This window comes from Erythranthe guttata, chromosome 14 (genome assembly GCF_056151865.1).
Source record: "Erythranthe guttata isolate IM_541 chromosome 14, IM_541, whole genome shotgun sequence".
Lineage (NCBI taxonomy): Eukaryota > Viridiplantae > Streptophyta > Magnoliopsida > Lamiales > Phrymaceae > Erythranthe > Erythranthe guttata.
Genome location: NC_142546.1, coordinates 20,575,577 through 20,603,074, shown reverse-complemented (window position 1 = coordinate 20,603,074; position 27,498 = coordinate 20,575,577). Strand labels below are relative to the sequence as shown.

The window sequence follows — 27,498 nt, the reverse complement described above, 5'->3', positions numbered from 1 at the left end:
CTCAAACGAAAGTATAGGGGTCAAAATGAAAACGAGAGTGTTTTTTGACAACACTCGATATGCAATTCAACTGTTTCATTATTTTCCACAGAATTCCTTCACCGCGTTCCGCTCCCTCTTGAAAATTTCAAACTACACATCCGCGTACACCCATTCCCTACTGTGGTCCCCACTACAGTTCTCACCGATTTGAGCCAAAGTCGCTACTCACCAAGTCTTTTGTTCTTCCTTGCCTGTAACGTTTTTGCAGAGGAAAAGTTTTTTCGCGGTCCCATCCTAGATTCGTGCCCCCACTCTCTTAGCTCAACCCCAATCCCGAACCCCCTTTCCCAGTCATCTTCTTCTTCTTTATTGCTGGTTTAATTACATACTTTTTCGTCTCTGTAATTGCTGTTAATTTGAAAGCGCGACGATCTATTTGCCGAGACTTGACTTCACATTTCTAGGGTTTATCAATTTCTTCGTCTCCACCGAAGCGTGTGCACAGAGTGTTTGTTGACATTTCGGCGGGCGCCGGTCGAGATCTCCTTTTCCGGTGAGGAGGATTTCGTGGTTTGTTTTTATTTCTGGTTGTGTTTCTTTTGATTTTGTGGCCTTCTGTTTTGTTTTTTGTTTGTTGTTTGTCTACACTGTGTTCGCCTTTCCTTGGTTATATGGTTTTAGAGTTCGGAACTAATCTATATTTGATTGATTCTGTTAATGAATGTGGATAATCTGTTTCGTATCGGAATAGCAACTATGATGTTTCCCACATTTATGTCAGAAAAGTATGCAGGAGAAAATGTCTATATTCTTGTCAATGCTTGTTTATGGCATTGGTAATTGATCTGGTTTATTTGTTTTATATTCTTAGCTATGAGTCGCCGATTCCATTTATGTATTTTTTATATTTGAATAGTGTATTCAATACAGGAAGATGCAATATGATTCCTATAATAGCTGGTACTCACTTTTAATACCAAATTTTTGGACTCTGAGTTCTTCATCCAGCATTAAAATTGCTTAACTGAAACTCTCCTTAACAATTCAACTTTCTTCAATGAGTGGGTCGACTTTTGGTGTGCATATGTAGATTGAGATTTATATTGGGATGGTTTATGACGTGTACTTTAACACCTTTTAGGAGATGTCTCGAGTGGAGGACTTGTGGGAGCGGTTAGTGCGTGCAGCACTAAGAGGCCGAAGAGCAGGTGGGGATTTGTATGGGCGGCCCGAGACTGGCCTTGCTACAAATGTTCCTTCTTCACTTGGAAATCGGAATATAGATGACATTCTGAGGGCTGCGGATGAGATTCAAGATGACGATCCTAATGTTTCCAGAATTTGTATGTCCTTTTCCTTGTTTTCTTTGCATTTTAATGTTTCGCTTATTTTATTTTATTATATGGTGTTTGATGCTTTTAGTAAAAAGATAGAGAGTCACTGTGTGTCATGAGCTTTTTTTTTTAGAGTACATGGGGATTTTATTGGTTTTCTTCAGAACACAAATTCAGTTATAGAAAGGACAGCTTTATCAGCCTATGTGGAATTGAAACATGGAGTGTTATACTACTTAAAAATGTGATTACCTTGAGGTGAAGTCCATATCCCAATTCACAAATCTAAGCCCACTCTGTAGTATTACTCTAAGGACTGAAGACAGACTACTAGTCTGGTTAATATGCTATCACACAGTCAACTAGATTTATGCTACGTTCACGTATACACATCTTAGCTGCCTAAGTGATGCCAAGTCCACTCAATCGGTGTAATTGGGAAATCATGCAACACAACTGCTTGCAATTTTATTGTGTGCTCACGAGTCATGTTTTAGAAGCATACATAGCCCTTTGCGGAGATTATTATCCTAGTGCAGGGATGGAATGGTTTTCTAATTTTTTCTCAATTTTCTCTGATATAAACTTATATGGAAAATTTGAATTACAAGACCATTCAGATAGAGTCAAACTTAGGGTATGGTAAGATCAGCTATTTGGAAAGTTGAGAGTGCCTTATTGACTATGGAGGCTTCCCTTTAAAGTGTAGAGGAAATGGATTATGTACAACGAGAGCTCTGAAGTTCTTTTTTGTGGTGAAATGTTCAACATCATGTAGTCTAAGCTTTTTGGCAAGCGGGCATTTGGGTTTAGGCAAATAAATTTTTACTTGGCAAAAGTAGTTCGTGAAAATGGTTTATAATTTAAGTTTTTCATCGAAATTATTTTCTTATTTAGAAAATGATTCTTATACTAGATGGATATATGGCGGTGGAGACTGGTCATAAGATGACTTGCTTTGTGCCCCCTTGACGACTGTAACTAGAAACTATACGTGGAAGAGAAGCACTAAAAACTCAACATATCAATGGCCGCCTCTCCATTTATATCAAGCTTGCTGATGTATAATAATAAGGGATCTCCTTTATTTTCTCGGTGTGTGAAATTGAGCAAATTCTTGCAAATAATGTTAGCTAGTGGGAAGTGAATGCAATTTAAGGGATGTATGAATAACAGTAAAACAAGCACGCATACCCGAAGTGTTTTTAGATTGTTGTGGGATGGTGTTTGCTGTAATGATTGTTGCATGTGGCCTTTTCTCCTATCCTTACTTTCTAGTCTTTTGGTTTCTTTGTAATTGCAGTGTGTGAGCATGCTTATTCGTTGTCACAAAATCTGGATCCAAATAGTGAAGGAAGGGGTGTATTACAGTTCAAGACTGGTTTGATGTCCGTTATTAAGGTACTGTTCTAACTTCCCCATGAAATATCCTGTTACTTTCGAACCAGTCATGAACCCATTTTATCTGCTTTGCAATGTTCAGAAGAAATAATTTTTTTCTACATATTCATTTTACAATTTTTATGTCTTTGTTTGAGATAATGTTTGGTGTATAACATGACCAAAGTATTTCGTTTGATGTCTCCTTGAAATTTAGCTTGTCCAAGTTTCATTGAAATCCTTACTTATGCAAATGATTCTCTTGTGCTCTGTGTAATATCCTTACAGCAAAAGTTAGCGAAGAGGGAGGGTGGAGGCATAGACAGAAGCCAGGATATTGCTCGCCTACGGGAGTTCTATAAACTATACAGAGAGACGAATAATGTGGACAAGCTGCGAGAAGAGGAAATAAAGTTGAGGGAGTCCGGTGTTTTTAGTGGTAACCTTGGGGAGTATGTTCCTAAACTAGGTCCTTGTATTTCATAACAAACAAGATATATACTTGCTTGCTGTTTATGAGTGACTGATCTTGTCATCCGTGTCCTTTCCCAAATTTGGCAGCACATTTTCTTCTTTCTAGTTTTTTTTTTTTATTATTGTCACTAGGCTGTTCTTAAAATACATTATGTTAATTCTTGTGGTTGACAATTTTTTATCCTACTCTTATCAGATTGGAGCGTAAAACAGTGAAAAGGAAAAGAGTCTTGGCTACACTTAAGGTTCTTGGAAATGTCTTAGAGCAGCTTAGCAAGGATGTTTCCCCTGAAGAAGCTGAAAGATTAATTCCTGAGGAGGTTTGATATTATTTCCATATCATTTTACTGCTTGTTTACATGTGATTTTCCTTCCGAATTGAGTTCTTGTGTAATATTATTTTCAAGCATGGTTTAAATTTTTTGATATGTTCTGGGATAAAGATGTTACCTTTTACCTACATACCCCATGTAACATTTTTTTAGTTGTGGTACGAAAACGAGGCGAAGTTGAACTCTTACTTCTAATCCTTTCTATGGCCAGTTGTTAAGGCCTGGCATCTAAATGGAGTAAACTGCAAATACTACCCCTGTGTTATCTCGAAATAGCAAAAACCCCCCTGTGATAAATAAACTAGCAAAAACCCCCCTGTGAAATTTATTCAAAGGCAGAATCCCCCCTAGCTGATTTTTTAGACTTGAAATGACAAAATTGTCCCTCAAAATGTATTTATATATATACATATTATATGTATATTTATTCTTTTTAATTTATTTGTTTAGAAATTAAAAAAATAGTAAACAACTAAATTGATTATTTTTTAAATAAAATAATTAAAATATTTATAAAATATAAGAATTTATTAATTGCAAGACTTCAGGGGTATTTGTGTCTTTTTATATCAAGTCAACCCTCAAATAGTTCCACAGGGGGGTTTTTGCTATTTAAATAATTTCACAGGGGAGGTTTTTGCTAGTTTATTTATCACAGGGGGGTTTTTGCTATTTCGAGATTATACAGGGGTAGTTTTTGCAGTTTACTCCATCTAAATGAGATATCTGATGAACCAAATAATTGAAGCATGTACCAGTATGTGATGGTAGTTCAGCATTTTTAGTATTTCTGATATTTTCCCTTTTTATCCAACTTTGTATGTGTATAGTACATTTCTTTCTCTGCTCTGAGCTTGTGCATCTGTGACCCTGAACTTGGTGTTTGTGGGGGTGGGGGGGCGAATCTTTTGAATTCGAAATTACTCTTCAACCTCATTTTACTGGCCTTAAATCAATTTCATATGGTTATTTTCATTTTCAGCTGAAGCGTGTGATGGAGTCGGATGCAGCAATGACAGAAGATCTAATTCCCTATAATATAATTCCTCTGGATGGTCCTAATATAACCAATCCGATTGTATCTTTTCCAGAGGTGATCGGATTCTATATCTAATTTAGAACTGTTACTTCTCTTAAAATTGCTATGGTCTTGACTGGTTAATTTAAATGTCAGGTAAGAGCAGCTGCTTCGTCTTTGAAGTACTTCAGGGGCCTTCCAAAATTACCGGCAACTTTTTCAGTTCCGGCGTCAAGAAGTTTAGATATCTTTGATTTTTTGCAATATACTTTTGGCTTTCAGGTTAGTTGGCAGTCACCGTTAATTTTAGCGAGGCTGGTTTTGTCCTTTCCTTTCTTATTGAACTGGTCTTCACCGTAACCTTTTTTCTCGTTTTGTTCTTTTTTGTTTGTTTTGTACTCTGCCTTACGTTAACTGCGCGTATCATACATGAATATCAATTTTTGTATGTAGATAACCTCAAATATTGCTTTTTAAGAGGAAAATGAATTGATAAATCTTGTTGTAGTTAATTGCATAGTTATATATGCCTGCAAGACACCAGACTAGTCTTGTAATAATTTGAGAACCATACGGTTCAGCTATCTATTTGTTTATACCATATTTTGTTTTGGCATCTCTACTTCTCTTTCATATTTTATATCTATTACTTTGTAGTATGTTATCTATTTTTTGTTTAGACTAGTAATATTATTTTGTATCGTTTAAAATATTAAACTCGATGTATGCTCCAGTTGCTGACCCAGAATATGTGAGCACCTTATTCTTCTAAAACACTTGCGCCAAATATATGTGCATATAAGATATCATTACTTAGGTTATGTTTGGTGTCACTGGTATGATATTTGATTTATTTATGTTTAGTTTATTTGATGTAATATCAGTCTCTTACTTCTAAGGAAAATTTCTGTTCTTGTAGTTTTAGTACTAGAGGATGACTTTACTTAGCATTTTGGTTCTTGAGGTGTCAAGAATGTCTTTCCTTCTAAGAAATCATATGTATTCAAGAATTCTTCTTGTTTATGCCTTATTTTCTTTAGCATCTGAAATGCTCCTCAATAATTCTATTTGTAGTTATAACCTCATAACTTCTAAATTTTCAGTATTATTTGTTTTTCGAAATTTTAAACATGAAAACACAATTTCATTCTAAGAATATTCTATGACTGCGCCATTTGAAGAAATAGAGCAAAGAAAATAGCAAATATAAACTTCTGGTTTCACGTGATTCATCTTCATTTATCAGAAAGGGATACCGGTTAGCAAAGTAGAAGATATTCTTGTCTGTTTCTGTCTTTCTCTCATTTCCAAAATGACATCTTGGAAATTTCATAATGTTTACTGTGAAAATTGCTTTGACATCTTAGTTATTCCTTCTCTATTTGTTTTGGACTGCTATCCACTGATCCAAACATAGTTCTCAATGTAGGAAAAAATCGAAAGGGTTCTACTTTTTAATCATCAAAGTTTCTTAGTGTATATATTCAAATACAATTACCACAACTTCTAGTAATCGAGTCATCAATGTTAATGGATGGACAGAGATGTAAGAGTAAGACCTCATACTGGGTTATACAATAGCTGACCAATCCTACCACTTAGCCATATCTGCCAGTTTATCATAAATATTGCATGACAGTGTAGCGGAAATGTTTCTTCCCTCACATGGTTTTACCTTATGCATTAGGGTGTACTGTAGTTTGTTGGTGTAGCTACTAAACATCTGCCATATCTGTTGCTTTGTAACATCTATTTTTTGAGTTACTGGCTGTTCAACCTTGGATTTCAAGTTCACCTCTTTTTATATGTTTTGTTTGACAGAAAGATAACATTTCAAATCAGCGAGAAGATGTTGTTCACCTCCTTGCTAATGAGCAGAGTCGGCTTCGAATTCTCGAGGAACTTGAGCCGGTATGTCTCACATTATCTCTTGAGATGATTTTATTGGAACATACTTAAGGTAGTAATGTATATTAGTTTCTTAGTGGGACAATAAGTTAGTTATAAAAGTTCGATTGGGCACAGAAATCATCATATATCTCTTGCACCATGTTGCTAAAAGGCATAAACTGACTATTAATTGTTTTGTGTCATTTTGATTTTTCTTGTGTAAATGTGGTAAATAAATTATTTATGAATGTGCTTGGTAATATGAAATATAGTATTACAGAGCTGAGTATTTAGCTGTATTGTCCTTTTCCCTCCGATTTTATTTGGTACTTTCCGTGATACCTTTTCGTACAAGGCTGCACTATAAAATTTAGTTGGAACTTTCTCTTTGTTTCTCTCTTGTGTTGGAGGGATAAATCAATTATCAACTTGTATTGCTTGGATGTGGATGGATACCACAATTCTAAATCCCTAGTGTGTGGTATTGGAAATACTGAGATTGGGAGTCCAAATTATTATTTCTTTGGCTTTCCTATCTTTCCTTTAATCCGTGATATTTCTTGCAATGAAAAATAGTCCAAACAAGGGATTTTGATTATGCTCTCATCATTTCCCCGGGATAATAGCAGCTATGCTTTGTTTGGTTGCTTCCTTTTCCTTTTCCTTTCCCTCGCACTCTTCGTTTCCAGCATGGGAAATACTTAGAATGCTAACTCATTCATGTGTTTACTGCTGAGCTTGTCATTCTGATATTACAATTTTAAGATCTTAAAGATCTGTGTTGTTGAGGAAATTCATACCTAAGTTGCTTATGCTTGGCTTCAGATATTGGACGAGGCTGCTGTGCAGAAAGTATTTTTGAAGTCCCTTGACAACTACATCAAGTGGTGTAACTATTTGGGAATCTTACCAGTGTGGAGCAAGTATGTTTTATTTCATGCAAATTATCCTTCACACCAGTAACTGAAATTATGATATGAAATGACTATCTTGTCTGTGCAAAGTTGTTTGCATGAAATGGAAAGACTATTTCTATTGATAGTCCGTTCATGTTTGCAGTTTGGATGCTGTAAGTAAAGAGAAGAAGTTGTTGTTCATTTCGTTGTACTTCTTAATATGGGGTGAAGCAGCAAATGTTCGATTTCTTCCAGAATGCTTATGCTACATATTTCATCATGTAAGTGATTGGCTAGTTGTTATTGACAATTGGTATTTGTTCGGTTGACTTGCAATTACAGTAGCTGAATGATCTTAGATACTAAATTTTCTTGTATTGGAGGATCCCTCAAAATGCTCTTCATATCCTTATTTATTGTTTTAACTCTTCGTTTTGCCTTTTAAGAAGATTTTGAATCACAAAACCTTTGAATTTGGTTTGTTATTGGAACTTCAATTTTTTTTTCCTTGAGCGAAAATTTGAACTGAACTGAACCTGTAACTTGTATTTTCCCCTTTTGACCATGTTTTAACTAAGACTCCAAGACCCTGGTTTCCTTCTCTGGAATAACGAAATGTTAATGAACAGATGGCAAGGGAGCTGGAAGAAATACTACGAGAGCAGGTTGCACAGCCAGCTGACAGTTGTGTTTCTGAGTCTGGTGTATCATTTATCGACCAAGTTATACGTCCTCTTTATGATGTTATTTGTGCGGTATGTCCAAGTATTGAATTCCTTTTTCTTTTATTTACATAATCTAGAAGTAAAAAGTTGTGATATTTATATTCCAAATTAGTTTGTACTTCTACAAAGGAGAATATGTTAACAGATCTTATTGATAGAGTTTCATTTTTCGTTCCTAAGGAAGCTGGAAACAATAATAATGGCGCAGCACCTCATTCAGCATGGAGAAATTACGACGATTTCAATGAATATTTTTGGTGAGCTTTTGTTTGGGCAACATTTCCTAAATTTAGTATTACCATCATATTTATGTTAAGCATGAATACTTCTCATTTTTTTGTTTTATTAATATGTAATGCATACAACCTAATTATAGAATTTACAAAGGATTCTAGTTTCAGCAGAAGACAAGAAAACATATCATAAATTATTCCTTTTATCATGGAATAAGTTTCCCTGAATTGCGGTCTGTATGTTCTCATACTACCAAAATAGTACATAAAAACACACAATGAAATCCTTATTCCCTCTCAAGCTGGCAAGTACATTTCAATCATTCCCGACTTGGTCATATTAGACTTGAATCCTGATCCTTATAGTGCCTTTATTAGTAAATAAGCCTCCTGTAGACTTGTGGGAACATTATAAAGACTGATGTAGGGGTCATGATATTCCTTCTCAAAATACTTTTATTTCATCATGCAAGATCTTCGTTAGGCAGCAGGGGTCATAAAATCTTATATTTGATTCAATATATTTATTTCTTTTATCAGGTCGCTGCATTGCTTTGAGCTTAGTTGGCCATGGCGCAAGAGTTCAATTTTTTTCCTAAAGCCAACACCGAGGTCAAAGGTAGGGAGATTTGTTCCACTGTTATGAGGAGCGAATGTAGTAACATAGACTTTCTTTTACAGTATTCTCACATTTACTATGCACATGCTTTTTATGTTATTGTGCATTAGGCTCTTTTTTAATTGTAGACCTGTAGTATTAAACATTGAGCTGGTATGATTTAGCATCTCAACCGTCTCTGGTAGCTTCTTGTTGAGCATCTCTGAATTAAATCATGGACATTTCAGTAATTTACTGTATGCCCAGTAAACAAGTTAACTCACGGGTCACCGGTTATGAGACAACTTGTGGATTACTCAGAAGAGGAAGGACCATAATTGAATCTTGATTAATTTGCTCTCTTTTTGTTTCAGTGAAGATTATTTGTTGAGGTCCTCATTTGGAGTAGGAGTTCTTCTACTTCATTTTATTTAACAGTAACTTTTCCCTCTCTTTTTATATCATTCCCAAGTCCCATAGGTTTGATAATGTAGAATGTGACCATTGAACGAAGGTATGAAATCAATCTGATTGATTTTTTGATCAAAGTACTATGTGAAATCTGCGGTTTTTTCTAATCCTCTATCCATATCCCGTAGGTAATAAACAAATTTCAGAAACATGTTTGCTTATTGCTGATAAGATATCAAAGTTGTGGATTATTTGGGAGAATGAATATACTTCAACATTTAGCAGCTACTTTGTGCATACTTTTTCGATTTAAGCTTACGGTTACGATATATCTTTAAGAAAAGCTAGAGACGTGTTAATCTGGTACAAACTTCTTACATAATCAAGATGAGGAAATTTTGTGATCTGGTTTCATGTTGTTGAATTCAGGAAGCATGCCTGATAACTGGGGCTACTAGTTACGAAATTAGGTAATAATAGCATGGCTCCTCGCGAGCTCGAGCTCGAAAATCTCGAGTTCGAGTTCGAGCTTTTTACGAGCCGGCTCTTCGAGCTCACGAGTCGGCTCGGCTTGTTTACACCCCTAGCATGGCAAATGTGCAAATCTCACATTGGGTGTTCTGGACCTTAACTGGATTTTCACTTATCGATGTCAATTTTTTTTTTTTAACGGCGTGTCATCTCAGTAATAGACTTGCTTTTCATGGTCGTTTTTGTACAAAATCAGTCATTCATTTTCTGCTTCTCCAAAATATGCAACGGTATTTGTGAAAGCAAAACAGCACATTATGAAAAAATATTGGTTGGTGATTGCATTCAATGAACCCACGGAAATTTTCTATTTGTCAATGTTATGGGTGTTGTCATGCTTATTTCAATTCACACTTCACTTCATGGTAAAATTTATCAAGTGATTTCAATTCTTTTACGGTTGCTGAAGTTCTTGCAAGGAAGATGCCATAACTTTGTTCAAAGCTCTAATTCTACTGCTTGTAAGCGTTAGTCATATTGGAGGAGAAATAAAACCTTCTACTGTTTTGATAACGAGTTAATTAATGTTATGGTCTCTTTTGTAAGTAGGCATCTGTTTCCCGCAACATAATGATTTTTGTTGTAGACTCGTTAAATGCGCATTTTTGCTACCTATAACTTGATCTCACTTGAAAACACCCTCTAAATTTTATTTCCTACAATTTAGTTGACAACAAGTTGGAACCGAAGTATTGATGAGAACTAATATCTAGGAATTCTACACATTACCATTGGTTTTTTTTAACTGTTTTTGTTATTCAAAATTGATGTTGCAACTTTTATGGACTAGCTAGCAACTTGACATCAAGTTCCTCTATGTTCTCTTGTATATATTTTTCAACCATTGAAGTTACTTTGATGTAACTTATGTTGCCTTGATCGATGTCATTAATGTATATGTTACGTCCTGGTCTGCAGAATTTTTTGAAGTCTAGTGGAGGCAAACGTTGTGGGAAAACATCTTTTGTTGAACACAGGACGTTTCTACATCTCTATCATAGTTTTCATCGTCTGTGGATATTCCTTGCGATGATGTTTCAGGTTTGCAAGTTGCATCAAATACATTTGGTTTTATCTTACAGCTCCTAATTATTGTAGAATGCTTAATTATGTATCCGTTCAGTTGAAAATGAAACCAAGTTATGATACAAGGTTAGTAAGCCAAGGTCAAATATAAGATGTTCTGCAACTGATCAATACAGGAGTATCTAATTAGTTGCCAGTTAAAAATGCTTTGTAGACGTATTGGGAGGTTCCAGAAAAAGGATATAACTTAAGCGTGATAGTTTCTCTATTTTTGTTGCCTTTATCAAGAACTTTGAAATGAACATGCAATGGAGTCATTCATTTAGATGAGTGATAGATCCTTTGTTGATATTAACAATCCTGTATACATGACTAAATCGTGTTATACATAAAACAAAGCTACATCAAAGTACCACTTCTCATGCATAAGATTATCATGGTATTTTGGTCCAATGAATAAGTAGCCTAGACATTCGATTAGATCAACTTAGATTATTTTGGCAGAATTTTTCTGTGAATTTGTTTCCTAATAACCATTTATGTATGTGCATTTACATCCCTTTTTAAAACATGTGTTATATGTTCTAGTCTATCTCAATCGTTGCTCATATTACTGAATTTTTCTTCACCCTGAGGCACATAAATGCAATAACTTCTAACATTGTTTATTAGTGTCTTGGTTTAGTAATAAGTATACATGCGGTTTTCTTAACTGACCTTATTTTGTAAAACCTCTAACCGAAACAGAGTTCTTAACTTTTACCTTTTTGTTTCTTCTACGTGTGCAGTTTGGAGTTCATTATGTTTGTTTTTTGTCGAAATCTAAAACTCTGCAGTTGTTATGTAGCTGCATATTTTCTCTGTTCATGAAATTCAATTTTAAATCAGTTGATTTAGTGAATATTTCATTCTACAGGACAAGTTAGTTCTTCATTGCTTATCTTTCTTAAAAGTGTTTTTTGAACTTTTTTTCCTTTCTTCAGGGACTTACATTAATTGCCTTCAATAACGGGCAGTTAAACACCAAGACCATGCGTGAAATTCTTAGTGTTGGACCAACATATTTTGTGATGAAGTTCTTCAAGAGTAATATAGACTTGCGATTTTTATTCTTTTTTTTTTTGGTTTCATTTTTTTGCTTATTTATTTCAATTATAAATTTTTATTGATCTTCTAGGTGTGCTGGACATCATAATGATGTATGGAGCATACTCTACCTCAAGGCGCCTAGCTGTCACCAGAGTTTTTCTCCGCTTTCTTAGCTATAGTTTGGCTTCGGTTGTCATATGTTTCCTTTATGCGTAAGTTCATGCCAGTCTTCTTTTGTTTCTTCCTTCGCCTTTTTGTTTGTTTTTAAGCTTCTCCTGTGTGCTATTTATGGAACTCTTTAGTCCTGTACTTTTGGAAATTTCAGGAGAGCCCTTGAAGAGCAGAGTAACGCCAACAACAATTCAATCACGTATAAACTGTATGTCATAATTATTTCCAGCTATGCGGGTGCAAAGTTCTTTTTGAGTTTCTTGCAGCACATACCAGCATGTCACCGTCTGTCGGATCGGGGTGATAGTTGGCGTCTGGTTCGTTTTATGAAGTGGATGCACCAGGTGTACCTATTGTATTGAGTATTTGTAAATATGAAAAAATTCAGTTATTTTTCTTGAAGTTGGTTTTTTTTTCTTTCTCTATTAACTTTCAATTCATGTTTGTTAGGAACATTACTATGTCGGCCGGGGCATGTATGAAAGAGCTTCAGATTTCATGAAGTAATTAGCTGACTCTTGGTCTTTTTGAAAATTTCCTCCAATTTTTCATTGGACTTACTCTTTATGACTCAACTGATGAGAGCTATTGTATAACATGTGATTGTAATGCAAATTGTAACTTCTCTAGTTGTTATCCATGCAATGCAGATACATGATCTTCTGGTTTGTTGTGCTCGGAGGAAAATTTTCTTTTGCTTATTTCCTACTGGTAAGTTTCGATGTTTTTTATTAATTATGTTTGAACATTACAAATCAGTTGCCTGGAGAATGAGCTAATTGGGTTTTTGTATTAATATGGATTTTGTGCTCATGTTGCAGATTAGACCCTTGGTGGGCCCAACAAGGCTAATTGTTAACATCCCAGTCACGCGGTATTCTTGGCACGATTTTGTGTCAAAAAGTGAGTGACAACTTTATTGCTACTGATGCATTTGGGTGTTCCCCATTGTCTGGTTATAGTTGCATATTTATTAAATTTGAATGAGCTGCCTATTGTCAAGTGGCATGGAACTATGAACTCTGGTGCTTCTTATGCATATCACCTTTTGTTAAGGCAGATACTCAGAAAGATTGTGACACTCCTTGACCTTTTATGTGACTTATGAGTGGTTTAGTACGAATAGTTGTGTGCCTTTACTGGTGACTTTTAGTGGTAATATTTCCTGGACAGTTTTTTTTTATAATTTTCAATTTGTCTTCTATGAGGTTGAAGTCTTGAATTTATATGTTTAGGAACTTTTGTGTATAGATCCTCCACTTTTCCCTATATGATGTTTACTTGCTTCGGTTTGTGCGAAAGGAAAATGTAATCTTGCAAAAACATTTTGTAGTATCATTTATATTTCTCATGCTTCTTCCTTTCCTATTATAATTGATAATTGATTAATTTTATTTTCTTTTTTAGATAATCATAATGCTATGACTGTAGCAAGCTTATGGACGCCTGTGGTGGCTGTGAGTATACTTTTCATTGCTCTTGTAGTTGTTGACATATATATATATATCCTGTTATCCCCTTTTCCTACTTTTGGCTCTCGGCATTTAGTATTTGGACATGTAGATTCCAGTTAGTTTGGGTTAATAAATTTTGTTGACATTTTGGTAATTATGTTCCTTCCCAAGCATATTCCAGTTAATAGATTTCGTTGTTTCTTTTCTCCTTTACTTTGTGCTGCAGATTTATCTCTTGGATATCCATATTTTCTACACAGTTATATCTGCTGTATGGGGTTTTCTGCTGGGTGCTCGAGATCGTCTTGGGGAGGTAACTTTTTTTTTTGACTCATTGACTGTCAACTATCTCCTTTTCTCTAGAAATAGTCATGAGCATTTTGTTCTGTACATATGCACGTACCTGTTATGCATTGTTTTATGCTGCAAGTAGTTATAAGAATGTCCTGATGTATTTACATTTTCATCATGTACGTTCCATCAGTTACTTTTGGCACTCCGTGTTTTAACTCTTAAATAACTAGAATTATTTTCCTTGAATCTCAGATTAGGTCTCTAGATGCCGTTCATCAACTTTTTGAGAAGTTTCCTGCAGCTTTCATGAATAATCTTCATGTACCACTCCCTAACAGGTTCGTTTTTCTTCACCTGAGTGCAAACACTAATAATAATTAAATCGTAGAAGTACTAATTCTATCCACAAATTTTTTATTGTTATTAAATTAGATTCTTTTTTGGTTTGCAGGGATTCACTGCATTCATCTAGTCAGGTTAGTTAAACTTACTTTATAGAATTCTAGTGGTCACTATTATGTTCTGTATTTTTAGGGTGGTAAATATAATGATTAGTCTTTCAAATATGTAAAATGAATAAACATGGATCAAAACATTATAGATGACTGTCTCCATGAAGTGTGGAATTCACATCATAGATCGATCTACTGTTGCTTTTAGATATTGAAGAATATGGATACAAGTGTGAAACTCAACCTGAAATAATTTCAAATCCTTTCCCCTTGGAAGTTGGAATCATTAGTTTAAATTCCAGTTGCCTTGAAACTGGAGATTTAATAATGATAAAAAGCTTGAAAGTTGTTTCAAAATTTATGCTGGAGATTTTTAGATCAGATGGTTGTTGTATTATTTCTAGATTGGTTTGCCTTCATGGCCCATCAGTGTTTGCCTTTTGTGTCAACAACCATGTTAATGTTACCTTCTTCTTTCTCAACCCAAGAGAAAAGTCCATCACAAGTGTGATCTGTTTTAAAGTATAATGTACTTACATATCATCCAGAGGGGAAATTAAAGAAGTTAAGGAAATCAAACAAATCAAATATATATGTCATAGTTCAAATAATGCTTTATGAATAAGCAGACTGAAATAAGTGGACTTTCTGAAATTTCTCTCCTTGTTGAACAACAAATATGCGTTCAACAATTTCCTCCTTTTGATCCTACTCATTTCAGCCCACTTTTAAGCATTTCAGTTGTATTCCAAGATTTTAATGTGTGTTTCGTGTCCTGAAGTCCCTGGAGAAAAACAAAATTGATGCTGCTCGGTTTGCTCCCTTTTGGAATGAAATCATAAAGAATCTGAGGGAGGAAGATTACATCAGCAATTTGTGAGTTCTACTTTTGTGGTGTTGCATCATCTGTAACTGAATTTTTTAATGCCCTTTATAGACTGTTCGGATCCCATCCTAAATGTTTCACTGATTTTTCTGGTGTAGGGAAATGGAGTTGCTTCAAATGCCTAAAAATTCAGGGAGTCTTCAACTTGTCCAGTGGCCACTTTTTCTTCTAGCTAGCAAGGTCTTCTTTCCATGTACATTAAAATAGTTTCTTCTTTTTTCTGGCTTCTGGCATTTATCTGATGTACCTTTGTTGCGTGCTTCATACCAATTGGTGTAGCTATTCCTTGCAAAAGATATTGCTGTAGAAAATAAAGACTCGCAAGAAGAACTTTGGGATAGGATTTCAAGGGATGATTACATGAAATATGCCGTTGAGGAATGCTTTTATAGTGTAAAATTTATCCTTACAGCGATACTAGACGATGAAGGAAATAATGAAGGAAAGAAGTGGTCAGTCATAATATTCCTCTGTAACTGATATACTCAGATATCATCATGTAATTGTTATAACGTCTCTTCGAAATATTTCAGGGTTGAAAGAATATATGAAGACATCCAGGGGAGCATAGCAAACGGGTGTATTCATGTTGACTTTCGGCTGAATAAACTGCCACTTGTTATTCAAAAAGTTACAGCACTCCTTGGAATACTGGTTTGTATTTTCTTCTGTTACTTATTTGATATTTGTAAAAGCGAGGTAGTTGGAGTTGGTTGTAGGTTTTGCATCATTTTAAAGTTTAGATAATGTAGCATATGGCCAACTTTTTCTTAACTGACAAACAATGCCCATTACGGTTTTACAGCTTACTTGTTTGAGAACATGTATTACTTGTTTGAGAACATGATGTACGGTGACATGTTGATGACTGGAATAAATATGATTTAAAAAACGAGTACATGAAAAATAGTATTTGGGAGTTTGATGATGGTCCGTAGTGCTCAATCACCAGTCGTTCCGTGAGTCCTAAATCAGGCCATAATGTTGTTTTCATTAAAGTTTCCTCAAGGTAAACAATTTATTTCTAAAACATTCAATAAGATTTGGCTTATGATTCAGAGGGTTAGAAACGGCTGTGGTGGTGTGTGGGTCTTTTTCTTGCAGGGTCTTTTGTCCTGCAATCAGTTTCTCTGTTGGTACTTGCAGAAATCTGTAGCCAGTTGATTGAAAAAATAGTTTAACATGGTCAATTATTTTCTACAGAGTAGGACTGAAAGTTATAGGTCGATTATTAGTCCTTTCATACATACAACAGCATAACAAGATCCTAAGTAAATTAGCAGAATATGTAATTCATTTCAGGCATGGTATTAATTTATGTAAGCAAAGTTTAGTTCACCCTCATCCTTTTGGAGGTATGCAATATATGCCCTTCTTTGTAGTGACTTTATAGGTTTTTACTGCATGTTCTGTTTTCTACTTACATGGATGGTCCATATCTGTTCTGTATGCAGAAAAAAGATCACACACCTGAACTCGAAACTGGCGCTGTTAAAGCTATTTTGGATCTCTATGATGTTATGCGACATGATATCTTATCTATCAATATGAGGTTTGGATATATGCTTGATCTTTTTTTTGCCTTCGCTTCTCTAAATTTTACATCAAACCCATTCAATGTGTGCAGAGATAATTATGAGACATGGAATATGCTGTCAAAGGCAAGGACTGAAGGTCGCCTCTTTCAAAAGTTGAAGTGGCCTCAAGATGCAGAGTTGGTAAATCTTTTACATCTATTTATTTGTTTCTATGTCTGTTTATAGATCATTTAATAGAAGGAGAGTTAAACTACTTTAAATATGTCTAGAAAGCACAAGTTGGTAGATTGTATTCACTTCTTACTATCAAAGATTCCGCTGCAAATGTCCCCAAGAATCTTGAAGCTAGGCGGCGGCTAGAGTTTTTCACTAATTCCCTTTTCATGGAGATGCCTGAAGCTAAACCTGTTCGAGAGATGCTATCTTTTTGGTAGTTGGTTCATTTTGAGTTTAATCATTTTTGGTCTATAACTTAAAAGTTAAATATGTATTGATGCTCCTAGTTTTGTTGTGCAGTGTTTTCACTCCATATTACTCTGAGATTGTGCTTTATCGCATGTCTGATCTCCTTAAGAAAAATGAAGATGGTATTTCAACTTTGTTTTACCTCCAAAAGATATATCCAGGTACCTTAACCTTTATTTTTTATTTATGCTGCTGCAGCTTTTCCATCTACCACTTAAGAAATACTTTTTTCATGTTTCTCCGGCATGTTTAAAAACCTTCCTTGGTGACTTCTTAAGCCTATCATTTGCAGAAAGTATTGCAGTTACAGAATTTTTTTTACATGAATTTATATGTTTGTGGTATTTATGGTTGCTCAGTACCAGTATGCAAATCGTCAGAGGCTCCGGAGATTACTTGTATTAAGATTTTCTGTGTTTTTGTTAGTATATACATTGTAATGGGAGTTTTTGCTTTCTCTGGTTCTTCTGTGGCAAATTATGGTTATGGCCTAGTCTTGGCTATTGGTTTTAACATTGTCAAGCATGCACTAGAGTTGATTTTTCTCCTGACTTAAAAGTGGTCATATATGCTTTCTAACATCTATAACTGTAGTGGCTGGTGCCCAACATTCTCTTTATAATGTAATTTCCTAAAACATGTTGCAAATTTTAGTTTCGTGAATTTCTGGTAATTCGATAATTTAGTCTCTAGTTCTGTCCTATTCGCTGAAGTCGTGTTTTGTCCTCAAACCGGGGGTTCTATTTGTAAACGTCTTCTTTCAGTCGAGTGGATTGACTATTAGCTCTCGAATGGGTCTTGTGTCTTAATGTGATAGTACAAACTTTTGTCCATCGAATCCTTGCTGAAATTTTGACAAATTTAACTCTTCCATTGCAATGAGAGATTATGTAATGTTTTACCGTATTTGCTCACCAATGAATGCTTGCTATTGCTGGGGTTCCTTTATTGGAGACAATTTTCTTTTTGTAATACAGATGAATGGAAAAATTTCCTTGCTCGGATTGGACGTGATGAAAACGCATCAGAGTCGGAGCTTAGTGATAATCCTAATCATATCCTTGAATTGCGGTTTTGGGCTTCGTATCGAGGACAAACGTTGGCCAGAACAGGTGAATCTTACTTCCTTGACTGTTTTCGGCTTCATATTACATGCAGTCTTGCACGATGTTGGCGGTATTAGTAAGCATGTGCTGTTTTCGTTTGTCAGCATCATTGCTAACATGGTTTGCGATTTGTATGTAACAAAGATATAGGTTGTTGATGTAATATATAGTTAGCATTGAGGTTATTACCTCAGTTGAAATTTTGAGTTTGGTTTACAAGAAAGGTGACGGTAGTGACTATATTTTTCTATTTCCGAGTCATAACATGCATTGTCAGTCTTAAAAACCACAATATTGAAACATTCTGATCAGTCCCACCATTCGCTCCGGATGATGGATACAAGTGGTAGTGCAGGTTAGGTAGTTTTGGTTAGCATATTTATGAAGTTTATATTACATACTGAAACAATGCTGCCAAAGGAAGACGACGAAAGTTTCTGTAACTTGCTCTCTGGTGGTTGTTTTAGTGTCGCTATTGTGCTTTTTTATTTTGGATGCATATGGCATGAGTGTTGTTGAAGCACCTAACTGTTTTTGGCTGCATACTGTTACATTTTGAAGCATTGCTTTCCTTCATATCCTATTTATGATTTTCTCCTTACTTCATTACTTCCCTGGAAACAGTTCGGGGAATGATGTACTACAGGAAAGCTCTAATGCTTCAAGCATATCTGGAAAGGATGTCAGCTGGAGGTTTGCATTTCCGATAACTAGTACATCTTTTGCCATATCTTTTCACGACTGTTCTGAAAAGTAACTGTTAGTTTCAGATGTCGAAGCTGGTATTACTGGAAAGGATTCAACTGATGTTCAAGGTTTTGAGTTGTCTCCGGAAGCAAGAGCTCAAGCAGATCTTAAATTCACATATGTTGTGACATGTCAGATATATGGAAAGCAGAGAGAAGAGCAGAAACCTGAAGCTGCAGATATTGCTCTGTTAATGCAAAGGTTCTGTAATTTTATGCAGTCTTCCATTTCAAATTGAGTGCCATGCTTTATCTCCCATGTATCAGTGATGGGTTTCAAAATGTTAGATTAGATGCTAAGTAATTCTAATTTAAAGAATATAATTGTTTCAATAATAACCACATAATAAAAATATCTTTGTAATCTTCTGGACTACAGTGAATAAATCATTCTATCTGCTCCGCTTTAATTCTGCTAGTTTTATAACAAAAAGTGAACCAGTCCATTTAGTTCGACACACGTGTTGTTTTATGAATATTTTAGTTGCTATAATTTTCTATAACTGAAATTTTCTCTCTTGTAACTCTCTTTCTACATATCTATATTTCACGTATAGAAATGAAGCTCTCCGAGTTGCTTTCATCGATGTGGTTGAAACTCTGAAGGACGGGAAAGTGCACTCAGAATATTTTTCAAAACTTGTGAAGGCTGATATCAATGGAAAAGACAAGGTTTATTCTTTTATTCCTTTCAGTGTCAAGTTTGTCAAGCAAAATCTCTGAGTGGTGATTTGTAATGCTTGTGAGGGTTGATAGTCACTATTTTTACCATTCTTAATTAAACTTGTTTCAATCTATATTTATGAAGTGAAAGGAAGTAAGAGGGTTAATTTATTCAAATGGAAAACTAGGAAGTCGAGGATGTATGTATTTGCTGACAGAACTTTGAAATATATTCTGTCTGAGAATATCCTTAAACTTGCATATAGGTACATGTATTTATAAGTGTCGACCTGATCTCTCATTGCAAAGGAGTTGATTATTTAAATTTATTCTCTAACTTTATTGAATCTGCTAGGACTCACTATGTAAACTGAAGCTTATTGTTTGTTTGAATGGTATGTTGTTGATAAGTTCAGCTTTTTTCTTCCAGTCTTTTTAGCTGTGTAATCTCCTAAGTTTTTTGATTTATTATACTACAGTTGCCAACCAAAAAAGCTTGTAGTTGCACTTTATGTCTAGGTTGCCACTCTTTGGTGCTCATATCCGTTATATTTAATCGCTTTTCACTCTGTATATGAATATCTGTCTGATAATATATGTAGGATCTTTGTGTTTTCTACAATAATATATATTGGGAGAACCGATTCATATACAAGCTTTTGTTCTCTTCGTTCGGTTTATCTATTATTCCTACTTCGCTTGTCATTTAACTCAAGCTATACCAAGTACTGAAAGTTAACCTGAATTACAGGAAGTCTATTCAATAAAGCTACCAGGAAATCCTAAACTTGGTGAAGGCAAACCTGAAAATCAGAATCATGCTGTAGTCTTCACTCGTGGTAATGCTATGCAGACAATTGACATGAATCAGGTTTGTATTCTAGGACTCAGCTATTGATTTTCCGTTGTACTATCTTTTTTTATCACATATTCCCAAACTAAAGTTCCTTTGCCAATGTAGTGCTGATAGTTTTCTTCAGGTTTAGATGTATACTGATATTATGTGATGCATTCCTGTTGATGATGAGAATAAAGATTTGAACTTGGTTTTCAGTTACTCAGTTCTTCTTCTTGATGGGCTTGTTTTTTTTTTTTTTTTTTTTTGTTATTTAAAAGAGCGATAGATAAATTTGAGGAGCGGTAATGAATTTATTGATCTCATTCTTTTGAGTTGTAATAATTTTTCTAACCCCTGTTTTCTATCAATCGGGCTTTCTTCAACCTGGTTTCAAGCCTATTATTTCTGCTATGTGACTTACATAAAACCATGTCATGTAATTTGTGATTTGGTATTGCTCTTTACATCCACCATTCAACTTGCCTTTGTTTTTTAGAACATACATCGTATGCACTTTCTGCTTCTTGGATATGAAGCAGAAGTCCATCCATTGTGCATCTTATGAGAAACTGTGGATATGCTAAATCGTTGGCATCTAGGAGTGCATCTTATGTATTTTTTCTCCTTCTGTATTAAGTAGCTAATTACTGTGGATTCCCTTATTTGATAACATGCTATCATAAAAAGCACACCAAGTTCTGTTTTACTTTTTCATCATTGCCGATTTCCGATTCGCTCAGGATAACTACTTCGAGGAAGCCTTGAAGATGAGAAATCTTCTTGAAGAGTTTCACTGTGATCATGGATTACGCCCGCCTACTATTCTAGGTGTCAGGGAACATGTTTTTACTGGAAGGTGCTTTGAAGTGATATATATGCATCTTTTAATGTCCTTGTGTTTCATAGTGCATAACTTCTTTCCTTACTATGGCAGTGTTTCTTCTTTGGCATCCTTCATGTCCAACCAAGAAGCTAGCTTTGTTACACTTGGTCAGCGTGTTCTGTCAAATCCTTTGAAGTAAGTCATGCTTTCTATTCAATGATTTTCTAGTGAAAAATAGATACACTGTTAATGCTTATACTTGGGTCATCGTCAGGGTTCGTATGCATTATGGGCATCCGGATGTATTTGATAGAGTTTTCCATATCACAAGGGGTGGGATCAGCAAGTCATCTCGTATAATCAATATTAGTGAAGATATCTTTTCAGGTTTTACTCTTGATTACCCCTGATTCTCTTGTGATTTTGTATGCTTCACGAATAGTTCGTACACAATTTAGTGAGCATAATTTGGAACATATATATTGCTTTGAACCAGTCTCTTGCTTTCAAGCTTCACTCCTTTTGTTATGGAGAAAGGAAACCCCCATTTGTGAATAAAAAGAAAAGAATGATACTTTTTTTTTTTTTTTCTTGCTGTCACTGTTTTTGCACAATGTGTTGTTCATTACTACCAAGAAGCAGCAAAGCTTTTATATAGTAAGAACTCGCTAGTTCGTACGAGATCTAATATTTTATAGCACCAGAATATCCAATTTATCAACCCTACCTTAGAGGCATGTATCAGATCCATGCCTTCGTTGTGTCAGAGCGTGTCATTGTTTGACTGTTTGTTGATCTGAAAAGAAGTCCAGTCATTAATTTAAGGGCCCATAATCTAAAGTTGGAAAAATGCAGGTTTTAATTCAACTTTACGCCAAGGAAATGTGACTCATCATGAATACATTCAGGTATACTTCCTCTTTCTTCTAAGCACAGAAATCTATGGGATGAAAGCTAACTAAATTTTGTACAGGTTGGCAAGGGGCGAGATGTCGGACTAAATCAGATTGCTGTTTTTGAGGGAAAAGTTGCTGGGGGCAACGGTGAACAAGTTCTTAGTAGGGATGTTTACAGGCTTGGTCAGCTTTTTGATTTCTTCAGGATGATGTCGTTCTACTTCACGACAGTTGGATACTACTTTTGTACCATGGTTAGCTTTTCATGTCATATATTATGGTGTCCAGCAATTTAGTTTGGTTATATGTTTTGTGGCCATGTGCCAATTTTGGTTGTCCAAAACATATCCTTGTTAATATCCCGTGTTACCATGCGTTTATGGGAGCTTCATAATAACTTTTAACAAAATCCAATTAATATATGTGCAGTTGACAGTGCTGACAGTCTACGCCTTTCTCTATGGTAGGGTGTATTTGGTAAGTTATATTTTACATAATTAAGAATTTCATTTTTTTATAACTTTGTTCTCATTTGTTAGCATCTACGCTGGATTCAAATTGGTTCCAAGGTTGCGAATTCATCTTAGTTTATTACTTCAAGAAGGTGGGGACATGAGAAAGGAAATGGTTTTAATCCTTTCCTTTCTGTATCCCACCCCCTAACCCAACTCTTCTCTTCTGTTCTCTTCAAACTTCCTACCAAGCTTTTTCTCAAAGAATAATTTTACATCGCGGGTTCTGCGGAACTCTTTGAGATGATTTTATTGGGGAAAGTACTTATGTTTTTATCTTGTATCGGGTTGTCAGTGAACTTCTGCAGCTAGTTTCTCTGATACGTGCATTAATCTTTTTCAAGGCATTATCTGGGGTCGGTGAATCCATACAAGACATAGCAGATGTATTGGGGAATACTGCTCTTAGTGCGGCTCTAAACGCACAGTTTCTGTTCCAGATTGGTGTCTTTACAGCAGTGCCAATGATTTTGGGTTTCATCTTGGAGCAGGGATTTCTTAGGGTATGTCTCATCTCTTCTTCCTTTTTTGTTTGTAGAAGTTCTTTTTTAGTAATGTAGTGTTAGCAGTTTAATCAGATAATATTCCACTTTATAATATAACATTTACTTCTGTTGTTTGCATAAGGCAATAAGAGACGTCCTTGATGCAGTTATATGCTATTTCATGTTTGCATTACTATATTTGTTCATGAAATATGTCAAAGATTTCTGAATCATGAGTAACATTTTGTTTCTTCTTGGTACAAATACATGTTTAACATGCATTTTTTGGGGTTCTCATATCGGCGCAATCAGATCCAGTGTACCCAATACATGGATTGAAAGTGGATAAAACTAACATTAACCATCTCATGTTCTTACATTCTTATGTCTGTATATCTGTCCTCGTTATTTTTGCATAAAATAAGAAACATAAAATGAGGGTTGGCTTCTTCAAAATTGATCGGGTGAGCAAAATATTCATTTTGGTTACTCTCTTTCTTCTTTTTTGTTTCAATCAGGAATTTCTATGATCAATATATCGTCATTGCATTTTTTTTTGGATACCCAAGTTTCTCCAAATCCACAAGCCTTCCTCACTATTATTTGAAATCCAATGCGATGTGTAGTGCAAAAATATTTATCTCAAAACGTGATTATGAGTGAGATGGAATTAGTTATTTAATATATCAAGTTCTGATTTGTTTCTTGTATTCTTTGTCTTTCTTTACCATACAGGCTGTGGTTAGTTTTGTCACAATGCAGTTTCAGCTCTGTACCGTCTTCTTCACATTTTCGTTGGGCACAAGAACACATTACTTTGGCCGGACTATTCTTCATGGTGGTGCAAGGGTACGCTTCAGTTTTTTTTTTTTTTTTCCTTTACCATCTAGATGAATCTAACAATTGGAATTACTTAGAAGTTTGAGTTTTTTTGCAGTATCAAGCAACCGGTAGAGGATTTGTGGTGCAACACATCAAGTTTACTGAAAATTACCGGCTTTATGCACGAAGTCATTTTGTGAAGGGGTCTCTCTCTCTCTCTGTCTCTCTCTCTCACACACACACACACACACACACAAACACAGCTAGAGTATGTGTGTCTGTGTCTATGTCCATCTGCATCTGAGTATTCATGCAGCGGTATGTTCTAATTTTTTTCAGGATGGAAATTTGTCTGTTGTTGATTGTATACCTTGCATATGGATACAATGAGGGTGGTGCTTTAGCATATATTCTTCTCACTGTAAGCAGTTGGTTTCTAGCTGGTTCTTGGTTGTTTGCTCCGTATTTGTTTAATCCATCTGGATTTGAGTGGCAAAAGTAAGTTTTTCTTTTTTACATTTTCATATTTCCTGCCTCTTGGTCGTCCTTGTTCAAGAATAAAACTTCTTTGCATCACCAGGACTGTAGAGGACTTCCGGGATTGGACAAATTGGCTTCTCTACAGAGGTGGAATTGGAGTTAAAGGAGGAGAAAGCTGGGAGGCTTGGTGGGATGAAGAATTGGTATGGCCCTTCATATTCGCGTCTGTTTTTTTGTGTCTTGACCTTGACAGTGGTCCCTTGTCGATTCATTAAAAAGAACCTAACCGTTTCATTTTATTGGATGTTTGAAGGTTTAGAGGCAGGTTAAAAAAACTAATCAAAAAACCTTTACTTTCATAAGGAAGTCCAAAATTACCCATACAAGATAATTTTAACCTTGCTTAATATGATACTGTTCTCTTTAATCTCATGCCTATTCATCTCTCTCGATAATTAATGAAAAAGGGTAAACTGGTAATATGTAATTAATTGTGCATTAGACTCCTGAACTGAGAGAGATAATATGACACAGTGGGCATACTAATTATTTTTTACAAAGATGCACTGCATGAACATAATTTTGTTGTGTGTTTAATTTTAAATTTTAGATTTTCTTTTAGTTTATTCTTTAACAGTTCCACTAAGATGAAAATCATAAAGAACAAATATTTAGTTACTTAGCTGTAAGTAGTTATTCATATGTTATTAATTTGCTAAGTAATTAATCAGTCAGAGAACGGAGATATAGTTTGGGACAAGGATTCATTTTCTTCTTATATATATATATATATATATATATATATATATATATATATATATATATATATATATATATATATATATATATATATATATATATATATATATATATATATATATATATATATATATATATATGATTGATTTAAATATTTTCATATATATGTATATAATTAGTTGAATATTTTGAGGGAAATTCTAATTTAGTTTTTTACATGTTTCCCGTTTTACTACTTTTTAACTTTATTTTCTGATTACCGTGTCTACGGAACCTGCCCACCCCAACTCCCCCCAGCAGCCCCCCAACCCAACCTAGCCTGAATCCATCCCTGCCTAAGCGAGACCCGGACAAATCAACTCCTTCCTCCCACTATTACATGCAGGTGTATTATATGTTTTAGAATCTTCAGAGAGAGAAGATAGGTATATCGTGTGTGTATAGGTCGAGAAATAAAGCTACAAGTTTAGACAAGACATCATTGAATAACCCGTCATCTTTTTTCAATTTTTGTTCCACTCATTAGTTAATTTGTTCTAATTGTTTTGCTGCTTTAGTTTGAAAGTATTTTTGGGCACTAGTAAGTAAGCATGCACAATTCTTATTTGAGCTCCCATATTAATGTATAACATTTTACATTTGGTGCAGTCTCATATTCGAACTTTCAGTGGAAGAGTGATGGAAACCATTCTAAGCCTACGATTCTTCATCTTCCAGTATGGTATTGTCTACAAGTTAGATGTACAAGGAACAGATACATCACTAACGGTACAAGCTTTATCTTGAGTGTGGATTACCTTATCTTTTCCTCATTATTTGCTTGTCCGAACATAAAATTCGAAGATCATGGTTCTGGACCTCAATTTTTGGATTATTATTCATTCTACTCATAAACGGAACTGCCGACTTTTAGTGCTATATTACATGATCAACAAGGTTTATGGCTTAGGTTAATTTTTATTGACAAGTTTAACGCTCCACCAAATACATTTGTGTGTATAAATGTGTTTTGTATATATGTGCTAGGAATGCAGTTCTGTATAATAAGATTTTAAGGCATTATGTGAATATCTGCTTTTGTTGTACCAGGCAGGTACTGGATAAATGAGAGAACTCATCCATATTTGCTGTAATCGTTTATTTTTTCCAGGTGTACGGGTTTTCGTGGATAGTGCTCGCCGTGCTTATTATTCTTTTCAAGGTATGGTTTCGAAGTATTATAATTGCTAGGCTCCTTCCTTGCTTCATAAGTTAATTTAAGTTCCATTCTGGTTTGGACAGGTATTCACCTTTAGCCAGAAGATATCAGTCAATTTTCAGCTACTGCTGCGTTTTATCCAAGGTGTCTCGTTTTTATTCGCATTGGCGGGTATTGTTGTGGCTGTTGCAATTACTAATCTGACAATCGCCGACATATTTGCTTGTATCTTGGCTTTTCTACCCACTGGGTGGGGAATTCTCTGTGTAAGTTCGCAAATTAAATATTTTTTCTTCATCCTAACCAGATGTTTTTAAATTTAATTTTGTTCTTGTTTGAGCATCTTGAGAATCGTTGATTGTCGGTATTAGCACGAGAAAAGTTGTGGGATCACAAAACATTCATTTCTAATATGCAGAAGTTCGCTTTCGTTTTTATTGTGAATTTTAAATAACTCGTAATCAATTTTTTTTTTTCTTTTTCTCTGCATTTACATTTGTTTCATGCGTTATCTTTCTGTTTGCAGATTGCTTGCGCATGGAAACCTGTGATGAAGAAAGTTGGACTGTGGAAGTCGATTCGATCCATTGCTCGATTATATGATGCTGCGATGGGTATTCTTATTTTCATCCCGATTGCCTTATGTTCGTGGTTCCCGTTCGTTTCCACCTTCCAAACACGGCTCATGTACAATCAGGCCTTCAGTCGGGGACTGGAAATCTCGCTTATCCTTGCTGGAAACAACCCTAATACTGGCATCTAATCAAATTTTGTGGCTATTTAAAAAACTCTCTGTATAGAACAACTCTCTCTTCTGTTTCTTTATTTGCACCTGGAGACTTTAGATCCTTAATTTTTTTTCTTTAGTCACATGTGTTGGTGACTATCGAAAGTTTTGGTATTTATATATTTTTTGAATATGTATGTACATCACTAACATTTGTAGATTTGTACGTTGGTTATTGTGCCATAATATGGGAATTCATTGCAA

General features: G+C 35.0%; 1 protein-coding gene across 4 annotated transcripts; it reads left to right on the top strand.

The window, feature by feature from the left end:
• Window positions 1–72: 72 nt before the first annotated feature.
• Window positions 73–27,498, top strand: GSL10 (glucan synthase-like 10). 4 transcript variants are annotated; one of them, XM_012973485.2, is made up of 52 exons: window positions 73–535; window positions 1,124–1,325; window positions 2,620–2,717; window positions 2,985–3,148; window positions 3,367–3,490; window positions 4,485–4,595; window positions 4,677–4,802; window positions 6,342–6,431; window positions 7,236–7,333; window positions 7,470–7,587; window positions 7,936–8,061; window positions 8,212–8,288; window positions 8,805–8,883; window positions 10,723–10,845; window positions 11,814–11,916; window positions 12,008–12,131; window positions 12,245–12,434; window positions 12,541–12,593; window positions 12,741–12,801; window positions 12,912–12,993; window positions 13,498–13,547; window positions 13,771–13,857; window positions 14,091–14,176; window positions 14,290–14,314; window positions 15,072–15,166; window positions 15,275–15,356; window positions 15,456–15,628; window positions 15,710–15,830; window positions 16,631–16,728; window positions 16,804–16,894; window positions 16,984–17,144; window positions 17,231–17,340; window positions 18,157–18,291; window positions 18,910–18,978; window positions 19,056–19,233; window positions 19,589–19,703; window positions 20,446–20,565; window positions 21,273–21,388; window positions 21,467–21,550; window positions 21,630–21,742; window positions 22,211–22,263; window positions 22,329–22,505; window positions 22,681–22,728; window positions 23,108–23,266; window positions 23,984–24,097; window positions 24,186–24,274; window positions 24,410–24,568; window positions 24,651–24,753; window positions 25,958–26,077; window positions 26,460–26,510; window positions 26,591–26,773; window positions 27,034–27,498. In XM_012973485.2, exons 2-52 carry the CDS (start codon window positions 1,127–1,129, stop codon window positions 27,268–27,270), a joined length of 5,748 nt encoding a protein of 1,915 aa, XP_012828939.1. In that variant the 5' UTR covers window positions 73–535; window positions 1,124–1,126; the 3' UTR covers window positions 27,271–27,498. The 4 variants fall into 4 exon arrangements, with proteins under 4 accessions (XP_012828939.1, XP_088670733.1, XP_012828941.1 ...); XM_088814607.1 differs by having other exon boundaries at window positions 160–535; window positions 19,050–19,233; XM_012973487.2 differs by having other exon boundaries at window positions 222–552.

Excerpts from the sequence above, each read along its gene's own strand:
- GSL10 (XM_088814607.1), top strand. The coding sequence starts at position 1,127 with ATGTCTCGAGTGGAGGACTTGTGGGAGCGGTTAGTGCGTGCAGCACTA. Across the intron at positions 13,858-14,090 it reads CTCGAGATCGTCTTGGGGAG|ATTAGGTCTCTAGATGCCGT; the intron begins GTAACTTTTTTT and ends CTTGAATCTCAG. Across the intron at positions 15,629-15,709 it reads AATAATGAAGGAAAGAAGTG|GGTTGAAAGAATATATGAAG; the intron begins GTCAGTCATAAT and ends GAAATATTTCAG.